The sequence below is a fragment of the Lissotriton helveticus genome, chromosome 8 (genome assembly GCF_964261635.1).
Source record: "Lissotriton helveticus chromosome 8, aLisHel1.1, whole genome shotgun sequence".
Classification (NCBI taxonomy): Eukaryota; Metazoa; Chordata; class Amphibia; order Caudata; family Salamandridae; genus Lissotriton; species Lissotriton helveticus.
The window spans coordinates 808,660,681-808,674,514 of record NC_136069.1 but is presented as its reverse complement, the minus strand read 5'-3'; the positions used below and the strand labels follow the sequence as shown (position 1 = coordinate 808,674,514).

General features: G+C 53.4%; 1 protein-coding gene across 1 annotated transcript in view; it reads left to right on the top strand.

Annotated features, from left to right (window-relative positions):
- Positions 1 to 13,834, top strand: part of NALCN (sodium leak channel, non-selective) — a 3,094,418-nt gene that overhangs the window by 1,684,189 nt on the left and 1,396,395 nt on the right. The window contains exon 13 of the mRNA XM_078657626.1: positions 626 to 757. Coding sequence (XP_078513752.1) covers positions 626 to 757 — 132 coding nt within the window. The remainder of the gene's footprint in view (positions 1 to 625; positions 758 to 13,834) is intronic.

Below are 13,834 nucleotides of genomic sequence, written 5' to 3'. Positions count from 1 at the left end.
GACGCATCAGGAATGTCGCATGGAGTGCGCACTGAGAAGTGACGCATCGCTGCTTTCACGCAGCGATGCGTCATTTCTCATAAATGAGGCCCAATATACCTTGCGCAGGTATAATGTACTGCAGGGGTTTACAAAGACGCATCTGCCTAGATGGATCACTTTGAAAATAGAGCGCAACATGGTGCATTTTTACATCGCTAGTGCATCATAAAAAGTGATGCACCAGTGGCGCAAAGTGTCGCAAGGGCTCATAAATAAGCCTCACAGTTTGGTTCTCGAGACTTGGTCATTATTTGGAAATTTCGCCCCCCCCACCAACACTTTTCCTCCCCCAACCCAACTCCCCTAGTAGCTGACTGCTAAGCGTAGTGGCTAGATCTGTCACGCTGTAATAAAAAGATTTGTCGCAGAGCAAAAAACATTTTATTTCAATAAAGTAATGGATTTTTCGGCAAGGGTCATATCAGTCTATATTTTTGCTTGTTTTCACTATTGACTGTGTTTTTGAACAGTGTGTTCCGGGAGAAGCATGGTTGTAACATCTTCAATGGTAAAGGCCGCGTTAATGCCACGTTTAAATATTGATTGCTCTTTCGAATGACCTCTTTTTTCCTTTACTCCGCAGAAAATGATGAGATCGTCAATTTTCCACATGTTTATTCTGAGCATGGTTGCCGTGGACGTCATCGTTGCTGCTAGCAACTATTATAAAGGAGAAACTTTTAAGAGGCAGTACGACGAGTTTTATCTGGCTGAGGTGAGTGCGCCAACACGTCCGTCTTCGATTTCTTTGTAGTGAGAAGATACAACGCTGCCAGTAAAGCGAATGTTCCCAGTCATGTTTTCCCCAGGCTGTGTTTACAGCTTGCTCAGGTCTCACCGCCTGACAACCAACGTGTTTTGAAGTCTTTCAGTCAGGAAACAAGAAAGTAATGCTTGCGGCAATGGCCAGAAAATAACGTTTTGCAAATTGCAAAGGCGGAGCGGTGAGCCCGTGAGCTGGGCCACTTTGAAGCAGTGGTGCTGGAACAATTTCATAGTTCAGGTGCTGCCCCCTGGTGGCAGGTCAAATCTGAGCCAAAAATCAGTGGAGCTTGGAAAATGATGTTATCTGCTTATAAGAATAGTTAACAAAAGCATTAGTGAAAAAACAGTTGTTTGCTTTTTTTCAGTGGTGCTGGAACAATTATCAGAGTGGGGGGTGCTGCAATCAATGTTACATCACTGAAGTCATAGGGATTGGGAAAAAAAATGAAACAATCACACAAAGAACAGGTGAAGCAAATGAGCCACACTCCTATAGCAGGAGAGAGGTGTTGCTGTAGTATGTAGAGTGGTGCATTTTGAAGCACATTTTCACAACTATATTGCTAAAGAATGGCATAGTAGCACACTGGCATTCACAAACAGCAGATAATTTGAACAGACGTGTTGTTTTAATCATAAGTCCATACAAATGATAATGATAATGTGTAGAAAACGGATTTCAAGTGAGTATTTATCAATAGTGCGTCACCAAGTAAAGTGCCTTGATTTGTTTTGATCATAATAAAATAGTTCTCTCCCATCATACTTCAGAATTACAAAAGAAAGTGCTTAATATTTTGCTTTCCTAACTAATGAAAAATGTGAAACATTTGTACAGTTCCATTTCTGTTCTGTGTTAGGAAAAAAACAACATCCTACAGCCTTTCATTTCACACTCAGCAAGATTGTCACATAGTTCACACTACAAAACCCTCTCACTTTGCAGTCAGAGAAAGTCAGAGAAAGTCTCCATGTTAAAAGAATTAGTAGCAAAGTGTCACAGGACAGAGCCTGATATTTGAGCTCTGTGATAAGATGCAGTTTAAACGCATGTTAGAAATGGGATTTCTTGTTGGCTAAGGCTTGCGTCAAAGCCAGGCAGAGACCACCACTCTAGTCAGGGCTGGGAAGTTACACGCCAAAGATAACCCCTGCTGACCCCCTTGGTAGCTTGGCACGAGCAGTCAGGCTTATCCACACAAGGTTATTGTGGTGTCCTGGCCTAGGCCTGAATAAGTGGGACACAGGACACACTAGTTACTGTTGGTGGCGGTAACTAACTTGGCCACGCCCAGCTCCCTGGGCCTTTTATTGCTTATTCTGCGTGTCCACGCTTACGCCTGGACTCAACCAAACGACCCCTGCGTTCAAGGGGTGGACCCTGTAACTACAGTGGGAGGGGGCGTGTGCTCCAGTGGTACACCCCACTGGTAGCAACACTACATTCCTCCTTTACCTAGGGATAAAACAACAACTGTGAAACATAGTAATATACGAAAGTCTCTCTGGTCAGCGAGGGCGCTGTGACGACAACTCTGCTATGTTTGACAAAGTCCGCTGGACAGTCTCTGGTGCAGTCTCTGAATTTACTGATAAAAAAACCCATAACATATCAGATATAAAACGGAACAGTCTTACTTCATTCTCGGCGAGGTCACCCATCTGGATCATTTCACCGCCAGCACTGGGCCACAAAGTCTCGGTATCTCTGGGAAGGCTTGGGGCACGGGCGTAAGCTGTACTTGGCTTGGCTGCGATCTTCCGCCGTGGCTGGGGGTGTTTCTTCCGCCTCTCTGGTCACAGCGGCGCTGGGGACTTCAGGTGGTCTTTCTGTCCCAGTATCGCTCGGGGTGAGGTCACTTGCCAGGAGGGTCGTGGTGTCGGTTTCGGTCGGTCCTGATGATCCACGCGGTGGGCAAACGTGCCAGTCATTCTGTTCCGTGTCTTCCCTTATCACTGACACTTGCTTGAAAAAGGAAATGTTTCTTGTGACTACTTCTCCGTTCCTGACGGCTGTAATCATTGTTCCGTTTACCTCGGTGACCTTCCAGGGGTCCAGCTCGAATGGCAGGCGGAATTTCCCGCCGGGATGGCGGTCTTTCACAAGAACTGTGTCTCCGGCTTGAATGGGGCTGTCTGCGGCTCTCCGTCTTCGGGACGCTTCCTGGTTGTTCTTGGTGCGCTGTTCCATGGATCGGTTGCTGGGGAGAGGGGCTAGCTCCCACATGGGGTGGTGTGGGATGGTGTCAGCAAAGGCCCGGTTGAAAGAGAGTCTGTTCGGGGCGACTCCTGTTGTGCAGTGCGGGGTCTGGCGATATTCACGGAGGAATTGGTAGATGGCCAGCTCCAGACAGTGACCATCAGCTACTGCAATTTGAATTGTCTTGTTCAGAGTTCTCATTATTCTTTCGACCTCCCCGTTGGCTTGTGGCCATCTTGGTGTGATCCGTTTGTGTTTGACGCCATGGCTCTGCAGGTATTCCGTAAACTCGCTGCCATTGAACGGGGGTCCGTTGTCTGTGCGGACTTCTTTCATGATCCCGTGGGTGGCGAGGATCTTTTCGAACTTTGGGATCACCTCCGATGCTGCATTCGACGTCACAATCTCTACCTCGGGGTAGCGGGAGAAATCGTCCACCACGACAAGCATGTATTTGCCCCCGGGAAGGCTACCGAAGTCCGCACTCACTCGTACCCACGGGGATGTTGGCCCTTCTTCGGTGATTATCGGTGCTGGAGGGTTTGGTAGGCTCGTCGCGAGGCACACCGGACAGCTTTGAACCACTTCCTCGACGGTTCTGTCGAGTCCAGAGAACCACAATTTGCTTCGGAGTCTGTTTTTGGATTTGACGATCCCTTGGTGCGAACCGTGAGCCAGCCGAGCAGCATGCTGGGTGAGGCTGCTGGGCAATACAAGGCGCGGGCCTCTCAGTAGGCATCCTTCGGCTGAGACGGACAGTTCATGTTTGACTTGATACAGGGCCTTCAGAATTGCTTGGGCGTCCAGTGTGCGAAAGGATGCTGGGCTTTGCAGGGCCTTCCAGTCGCCGGACTCTATGGCACGGATCGCGATCTGGAGGCAGTCATCGTCCTTTGTGGCACTCGCTACTTCCTCCAGGGACATTGGACGCGGCTTTGACCGTTCGACGATGAGCCGGACGTACTCTTCCGTGGCCGCTGCTTCCGCTGCTTCTGCGGCGGTGACTGGGCGGGCGTGTCTTGACAGGTAATCCGCAGGGTTCCGCGTGCCTGGTCGGTATTCAACGGTGAAGTGGAACTCCTGCAGTTGCAGTACCCATTTCTCAATCCTCGGTGGTGGGCGAGAGGACGAACCTTGGAAAAGTGGTATGAGGGGCTTGTGATCAGTGATCACTGAGAAAGGATGTCCATAGAGGTAGATATGGAAGTGGCGGCACCCCCATAGGATGGCGATCGCTTCCCGTTCAATTTGTGAATACCGTTGTTCGGTAGGTGTCAGCGTGCGGCTAGCGTACGCTACGGGGGCCCACTCACCGCATGCTTGCTGCTGCGATAGGACTGCTCCGAGGCCAGTGGGGCTGGCATCCACCAGCAGTTGTGACTCGTGTTGCGGGTTGAAGTAGGCCTGGGTCGTGTCAGCTGATAGGGCTGCTTTGGTGTTGGTGAATGATTCTTGCTGTTCCGGGCCCCACACCCAGGCGGCATTCGACTTCGTGAGGTCGCGGAGGGGCCCTGTCAGATCCGATAGATCTTTTATGAAACGTCCACAGTATGTCACCATACCTAGGAAGCTGCGGACGGCTGTCACCGATGTGGGGGGTGGTGCGTCGTGGATGTCTTTGACCTTGTCCGGGTCGGGGCCAACTCCTTGGTCAGAGAACCTATATCCAAAGAAGCTGATGTCTCTGCGGAGGAACTCACATTTGTCCTTGTGGAGAGTTAGGCCTCTATCTTTTAGTCGGTTGAATACTGCTTGAAGACGTGCTATGTGATCTTCCAATGTTGGGGCATGTACCAGGATGTCGTCGCTCACGTTGAGCACACTGTCGAGGCCTTGGAGGACATTGTGAATGATGTTCTGAAACACCTCCGCCGCACTCGAGATGCCGAAATTGAGTCTCGTGTACCTCCACAGGCCTGCGTGGGTGGAGAAGGTTGTTATCGGGCGGGAGTCTGGATGAAGGGGAATCTGATGGTACCCCGACCGTAGGTCCATCTTGGAAAACCATTTTGACCCTGCCAGCTCTCCGATGATGTCGTCAATGGTCGGTGTCAGGTGACGTTCCCTCTTAATCGCTAGGTTGGGGAGGCGCATGTCCACACATATCCTCACAGCCTCGGGTTGCTTCGGCTTTTTGGCTACTACGATGGGGGACACCCACGGTGTGGGGCCCGTCACCCGTTCGATGATACCAGCGTGTTCAAGCATCCTCAGCTCAGCTTCGACTTTCGGCCAGAGGTGAAAAGCGATCCGTCTGTGCCTGAGGGCTACAGGGGCCACCGACTGGTCAATGTGGAGTCGGACGGGGGGGCCACGCAGGCATCCGATGCCCTCGAACAGCGAGGAGTGTTCCGTAACCAGATGGTCCAGACCTTGGGCTTGCACTGTCAGGGCAAAGTGTATGAGTCCGAGTTCTCGTGGTGTCTTGCAACCAAGAAGGAAACCTGATCCTTCCTGGGATACGTAGATCTTTGTTGGTAGCTGCGTTGAGTCGTGGGCCACAGTCGTCTGGAATACTCCGCACAGGCGCAACGGCCGCCTGGTTCCATAGGCAAACACTTGCACTCTCGTGGGGTGAAGCGTGGGGGCGTCTTCGAGGCATTGGTATACGCTGGCAGCCATGAGGTTTATCGTGGCGCCGGTGTCGATGAGGGCTCTGACTGCTTGGCCATGCACTTGGACAGTGCACATCGGCTCGGTCGACGACGCGGCTGCTAGGGCGTTGAGCATGCGCACTACGTGGACTGTCCTGGCGTCCTCTTCGTCGTCGTCCATGTCGCTGCTGTTCGACGCGTCCTGTATGGGCGCCACTTGCCGTACTCTCCTGGGCGGGCCACTCTGCTTCTTCCGCTGGGACGATAAGCAGACACTTGCAAAATGATTTGCCTTACCACACGCGCTGCAGATTTTTCCTTGGGCCGGGCAGGCGCCTTTGTGGGGGGTGGCACCTCCGCACCACATGCAGGCTTGGTCGTGGGCGGACTGGCTTGGTTTCGGTCGCCCATTCCTGGGGGTCCTCACCCGGCCGTCTGTGGGTTGCGACCTGACGGCACACACAGGCTCCGTTTTGATGGTCGCTGTTGGAGTCGGTTCCATGTGGGCGGCACGTGCTTTGGAGAGTTCTTTGGACCGCCCCAGGGCCAGGATGTCGCGCATGGGCATCGCGTCCGTTTCAAGCACCCTCTCTCGCAGCTTCAGGGAGGCACAACCTTGTATAAATTGGGCGCGAATCTCATCAGCCGCATCCGGGAGAGTGCACGTGCTGGCTAATTTCTTGAGCCGAGCGTAGAATACATCCACAGACTCCTCAGGGAGTTGGCGAGCTTGGCGTAGAAGAAAGCGTTCGTAGTCAGCACTAGTGAATGGCTCAAAGTACCTCGTGATGGCGTCTCGCAGGGTCGCATACGTGTGGGGCGGGGCACCTTCTGTGACGTCCTTGGAGATGTCGTGGATGGCTTCACCTCCTAGGTGCAACAGCATTGCGCGTTGACGCCCCACTGCAATATTTGCTGCGACAAAATAATTCTCAAGCCGCTCAACCCACTTCTTCCACCTGGCAGCCTGAGAGGGGGGGCTTCCTGTGACCGCAAAAGGCTCCAGATGCGGTACGGTGGCCATGGTGGCTGAAGCACTGCCGAACAGGTGATAGGAGAGGCTCCAAAGGGCACCGTGGGTGGCTGAAAACACTTGGGAGCGGAAACCAGCAGTCAGGAGTGTCCTCAGGCGTCGTTCCGCGAGATGCGTGAGGGTTGGCAGGGTCCGTGCTCACGCGAGAAGCGTGAGGAAAGGTCGAGCGACCGCGTCGTGCGCTAGGAGTGTGGTGCGTGAACTCACTGCGCATGCGCGGGAAGGCCGATCAGCCGACTGGGGGTCCGGGACCGGGTACAGCGGTGCAGCCAGGGCCGGAGGCCACGTGGAGGAGCGGGGGCACAAGGGGGTACCTGAGGGTGGCGGCCAGGATCAACGCGGCTCAGGAAGCGGGCGGAGACTCAGACCGGCATTGGTGAGTGGAGCGCCGGGAGCCTGGCGAAACGCAACGTGCAGCTTTGCACGGCGAGATGCAGCGGAGCACGCCTGTGTCGCGGCGGTGCAGGAGGGCACGCCGTAACGCTGTAGGGTGGATTGTAGACCACCGTCGTCGCCAGTGTGGTGTCCTGGCCTAGGCCTGAATAAGCGGGACACAGGACACACTAGTTACTGTTGGTGGCGGTAACTAACTTGGCCACGCCCAGCTCCCTGGGCCTTTTATTGCTTATTCTGCGTGTCCACGCTTACGCCTGGACTCAACCAAACGACCCCTGCGTTCAAGGGGTGGACCCTGTAACTACAGTGGGAGGGGGCGTGTGCTCCAGTGGTACACCCCACTGGTAGCAACACTACAGTTATATCAAAAATAGCCTTTGTATTCTCAAAACACATTAGAGTAGTAAACACATAATATACACTGTGCCAACTGGCTTGGGCAATATTCACAAGGGATTATATATACATGACAGGGCCACATAGGCCACTGTCAGAACCATCACAAAGCGAACTTAGTAAAAGTAAAACAGATAATAAACGTACAACCAGCAAGCACTGGTAATCACTGTACCTAGCATCAGCCTGTAACATAAACTACATTATGCACAGTATCACATCAGGCGCGAATTACATTCTGCGCCAACCTCACCAGCATAAACACATTATGCAATTCTCTCTCAAGTCGAAACACATTAGACACTAACCTCCTAAGCATAACTCACATTAGGGGCATACATCACACAGTGAAACATAATCTCACTAGCATAAACCATGATACGCAAAACAACCTCATAATCATAAACCACATTTAGAGGTATAAAACAGGGTGCGTAAAACATACTACATGCATTATATTTCCTAGCACCACATAATTTTTAGCACATAAATCACATTAGGGCCTGGCATCCTACAAACCTACTAGTCCCCCTGGCCAACTGGCCATCTCAGAAAAGGGGCTCAAATGCCCTGTGTCCCAAAATTCAGGGCGTGCTGCCAAGCAGCGAAATCCAATTGCGCCTCTGCGCAAACCTAAACTGTGCAGCTGGCACTAAGTGCTGCGCAGCTGTGAAGGGATGACGGGGAAGGGAGTGCTTCTCACTCCTAGCTTACAATCCATGTCCCCCAAAGAGTTGCGGCCTAAATGGTGCAACTGCCCACTGCTTGCTGGGCAGCTGTAATTATCCCATGAGGTCTGGCACCACTGTGCCCTTTGATTTAATGTGCCTACGTTGGAGCCACATGGGCTCTATAACAATCAGGCCAGATGTTGGTGCCACCTGGGCTCTAAGGATAAACATGCCACAACTGGGGTAACCACAGGCTCCTCTGGCCCTGAAAACGAATGGGCCCCCTCCCAGGGAAAAGCCTGGGCCCCTCTGGGTCAGCCATAAAATAATGGTGCCAGTATGGTGCCATTGTTGGAACCACCTGGGCTCTAAAAGCAATTGTACCCCACGTTGGAGCCTCCGGGGGCTCTGTCACCAAATACACCTCCTTACACAATGAAAGAATGGGCCCCTCTGGGCCCGGGTAAACAGGGGTGCTTACCAACGGTGGAGCGGCCCGCTCTCCTGGTGGGACCGCTCAGAATCTGTCCTTTGACCGGCACTGCCCGCCCCCTTGAGCCCTCACTCACTGGCTCTAGGGGCAGCTTCTCCTTCGCCAGTCTCCGCTTCCCTCGTGGTGCCGGGTGCTCCCTCTTCACCTCGGGTGCCCCGGAGGGGACAAGGAGCAGGCGCTGCCTGCACTCATCTTCACCCAGTCCCCCGTCTTGGGACCGGGACTTTAGGATGGGGCCAGCAAGGCCCCAGGCTGCCTCCTTCTCTTCTGGCGCCGTCCAGTGCTGGGTGGGCTCCCGCCTGGACTTCACTCACTTCCCCTGTACCCGCAGCGTGCGCAGGACTTCCCTCTGGAAACCGGAAGTCCTGTCCGCCGTCAGGCCTCCTGGCCGCATGGCTCCACTCGGGCTGCGGCGGTGACCTTGTAACAGCAGCAAAACACGGGGTGGGCACCCGCAACTTAAATAACAGAGTCAGCACAGCGGCCATTCGGAGTGGGCACCCGTAAGTTTAACCTATAAAGCAGGGTGGGCTCCTGCTATAAAGCTGACAAAATAAGTGGGGTGGGCACCCGCTCGATAACAAAGGCACAGATCAGTGGGGTGGGCTCCCGCTCGATCCTGAAGCACGCGGAATCTCTACCACGGGGATTCCCTCTATCCCAGATGGCAGCTGAGTGCTGCAGAGTAGACATGCTCCTCTTCCTGGCCAAAAATGAAAATAAAGCGCTCCCAGGGCGCTAGGACAGCAAACAGGTACTGAAGCGTGAAAGGATAAGTCCTAGAAGCATCAAGGGGCAACTCAGGGCCCAAGGAGGCAAGCCCTCATGGCAGCCCCCCCTGGGCCCCAGCAGCATGCCCCCAGCATGATCAGCACACTCCAAGAACTGGACCATTTCATGGGGTCACAGCTCCCTCTTTTATGCCACATTTTCATTTGTCTAAAAGGTGCAGGGTCTGGGGGACCCAGATACAACTGGTTCAGGGGAGCTCCTGAGCACTTTGTTTTGCTCATCTCCTCTCTTCTATTCATAGGACATGCTAGGGACATTAGACTCACCACAGAAGGTGGAGCCAGCATTGTGGAGGGAAGGCCCAGCCCTATTCAGGTCCCAGGCGCAACTCCTCCCTCCCATCTACATGCAGATCTCTCTATTCACCACCGGGCAGACCCATACCGGCTCCTGGAGCCAACCACACTAGCCAGCCCCTGTCCATCACAAGCCAGACATGCAATTCAAATCAGGCAGGCAGACACACTGCACATAGAAATGCCAACTTCTGAAAGTGGCACCACTCCACTAGTCACAATAAATCTTCGCACACCATTGCGCAGCAGTAATTCTCACGAATTCACACATACTAAACTCGCCCCTGCACACCTCTCATACTAGGAACTACCAGGGACACACATCTACCCCATGCATTCCTATGCGAGGGCAGGCCAGTCTCACCACACATACACAGAGAGCACCCGCACTTTACACTGGGCCACAGTGCTAAAGTGCGCAGAGGCCTAAAATCACCAACACCAGGTTACAGAAAAAGACTAGGAGAACGCAAAAGGTTTCGGGGTGAACCTGCCAAAAAGGGCCAAGTCCAACACAACCCCCTTCCAGCCAAAATGCAGGGCAGACCAATCACTCCCTTGATGGGCTTCCCTGCTTTGGGCGATAGAACACGGACGCGGACCCGCAGCAGCAGGGACACCCTAAGGTTCTATGCCACTCTGAACCCACGTGGTTCCCTCTGAGCAAGAACTCTTCGGCTCAACTAGGATACCCCACTGGTACTCCCTAATTGTCCATGGCCAGGACCAGGCCCTAGGCCATCCAGATGTCACAGGTCCTTGCCAATCCAAAGAGTGGGGGGAAGTAACCCTCCGGCCAAAATAGCCATTCTCCACTTTCCCTCTTAGTGTAGTTCCAAACTACCACTGATCCTTCAACCTAGGGTCCGCACCCTCAGGCTGACCTGAGGTCAGGGCAACAGTGTCCCACTCTACCTCTACTTCTGGGGTTCCGCACCCTCCCAGGGAAGCACCCTCCAGAACACAACTCTCCCACCAGTTCAGGGCCTCTCTCCATCAACTGGTCTACCGCCTGAGATCTACATTCACCGAATGCACCGGGGTCAGAGGCGAGGACTTCCTCCCTCTGCACCCCCTTCCAGAGTTCTGCACCCTCCCACTGTAGAGTAGGGTCCCTCTCCTTTAAGATGGGCCCCACCTGCTCTCAGGGTAGTACTACCATACTCAGCCAGGGACCATAAAGATGCCGGCAAGGCCTGCACCACCCCTTCTGGGAAACACAGGGTCTCTTCACTTAAGATGAGCCCCACCTGTGTTCACAGGGGTACCCCTAGAAGGCATCCCGGCCAGGACACTGATTACAGATGCCCTGCCCTCCAGGTTCGGTAACAACCTGAACCTGGCTTTCCCCTCCTCGGGGAACGACCTCCAGATGCCCCTTAGTCGGACTCAGCACTCTGGGCGGTCAAATGCCTGGCGAACCAGGACTTCACGGTGAGCACGCGTGACAGTCTGCCTGGCCCTAATCTCGTGACCTCCTGTCCACCTGACAGGGTGCAGACATCTCCCAGGACAGAAGTGGCATCACCATGGTCACTCATTGGTGGCTCAGCCTTTCCAGCTGACCCCTGACCCTCTGGTTCTTCCACTGGGGACTCTTTCCCCCTCTCACCCCTCAACCAGGATTTCTGCATCCTCCACTTAGGAGAGGTGCTGCCCAACACCAGGACCGCTGGTGCTCTGGTTACAGACACTCCACGTACTCTAGATACAGGAAGATCCTCCTCAAATGACCTGTATTTACAGCCTAGGCCCCCGACCTGGCGTCCCTTAGGGAACCCTCCAGGCCCTGAGACGGGGGTTCGGGCCACCGTGGGACAGACCATCCCACACTCACTCCGTCTCCACTGAGACAGGACGTGAGCCCCTACACCCCTCCAATTCTACTGGGACCTAGCTGGGCTGCACTGAACCTCTCCCCCACACAGGACCAGAAGATACAAAAGCCACTACTCCCCAATGCCTCTGCAAGACCTCCAGCACACCACCAGAGGTCCACCTCCTGTGCAAGCTCCTTATCACCAAAATAACTCACACCCACTTGTCCAGTGCAACACACCACTCATTCACACGCCCCCCCAGACTGGTGAGACAGTTCCTCACTGCCCCTGACTCTCAACCTGTACCCCTCTTACTGAGCACCAGGTACCATACTCTGGGAACTGGGAATGGGATTTCACGCACTGGACACACTTTCGCTGCCACCAATGGGACCCATCCTACTGGGGAATCCAGACACTAACACTACCCTCAGGGGATAACCACCCTTCCGACCTAGCTATTTCTCCACACACTCCCTCGCTCCTATCTACCCACACCTCTGGGGACAAGAAGAGGGATTGGGCAGAGGACCCAGCAAGGGACTCCCTATCTATGGGAACATCCCCACCTACTGGCGTCCCGCTCTGTCATTTTCTCTCTTCTGCCAATAAACATACAAGTGCAGAAAACACCATTTAAAAATGACACTCTTGAGGAGAAAACAAAATCACAAACAATACTCCCCAACATGTGACTATCTAAAATGCAGAGTTTTGTAGTGAAGCCAGTTGTCGCTGTGGTACTGCACAACCACAAATCCTAATCCCACCGCTGATCACCAATGTTAGAAATGGGGTCCCTGGTTGGCTAAGGCTTGCGCCAAAGCCAGGCAGAGACCACCACTCTAGTCAGGGCTGGGGAGTTACATGCCAAAGATAACCCCTGCTCACCCCCTTGGTAACTTGGCACGAGCAGTCAGGCTTATCCAGGAGGCCATGTGTAAAGCATTTGCGCACGCACACAGCCACAACATCCCAGGCACACTACAAAAGGAACTCCACACAAGGTTATATCAAAAATAGCCTTTGTATTCTCAAAACACATTAGAGTAGTAAACACAGAATATACACTGTGCCAACTGGCACGGGCAATATTCACAAGGGATAATATACACATGACAGGGCCACATAGGCCACTGTCAGAACCACCACAAAGCAAATTTAGTAAAAGTAAAACAGATCATAAACGTACAACCAGCAAGCACTGGTAATCACTGTACCTAGCATCAGCCTGTAACAAAAACTACATTATGCACAGTATCATATCAGGCGCAAATTACATTCTGCGCCAACCTCACCAGCATAAACACATTATGCAATTCTCTCTCAAGTCTAAACACATTAGACCCTAACCTCCTAAGCATAACTCACATTAGGGGCGTACATCACACAGTGAAATATAATCGTACTAGCATAAACCATATATGCAAAACAACCTCCTAATCATAAACAACATTTAGAGGTATAAAACAGTGTGCATAAAACATACTACATGCATTACATTTCCTAGCACCACATAATTTTTAGCACATGAATCACATTAGGGCCTGGGCAGCTGTAATTATACCATGAGGCCTGGCACCACTATGCCCTTTGATTTAATGTGCCTACGTTGGAGCCACACGGGCTCTAAAACAATCAGACCAGATGTTGGAGCCACCTGGGCTTTAAGGATAAACATGCCACAACTGGGGCAACCACGGGCCCCTCTGGCCCTGAAAACGACTAGGCCCCCTCAAAGGGAAAAGCCTGGGCCCCTCTGGGCCAGCCATAAAATAATGGTGCCATTTTTGGAGCCACCTGGGCTCTAAAAGCAATTGTACCCCATGTTGGAGCCTCTTGGGGCTCTGTCCCCAACCACGCCCCCTTACACAATAAAAGAATGGACCCCTCTGGGCCCGGGTAAACAGGGGGGCTAACCAACGGTGGAGCAGCCCGCTCTCCTGGTGGGACCGCTCGGAATCTGTCCCTTGACCGGCACCACCCCGCCCCAATGAGCCCTCACTCACTGGCTCTGGGGCAGCTTCTCCTTCTCTGGTCTACGCTTCCCTCGCGGTGCCGGGGCTCCCTCTTCACCATGGAAGCCCTGGAGGGGACAAGGAGCAGGCGCTGCCAGCACTCATCTTCACCCGGTCCTCTGTCTCGAGACCGGGACTTTAGGATGGGGCCAGCAAGGCCCCAGGCAGCCTCCTTCTCTTCTGGCACTGTCCAGTGCGGGGTGGGCTCCCGCCTGGACTTCACTCACTTCCCCTGTACCGGCGGCGTGCGCGGGACTTCCCTCTGGTAACCGGAAGTCCCGCCCGCTGTCAGGCAAAACTTTGCCCGACTTGCTCCTG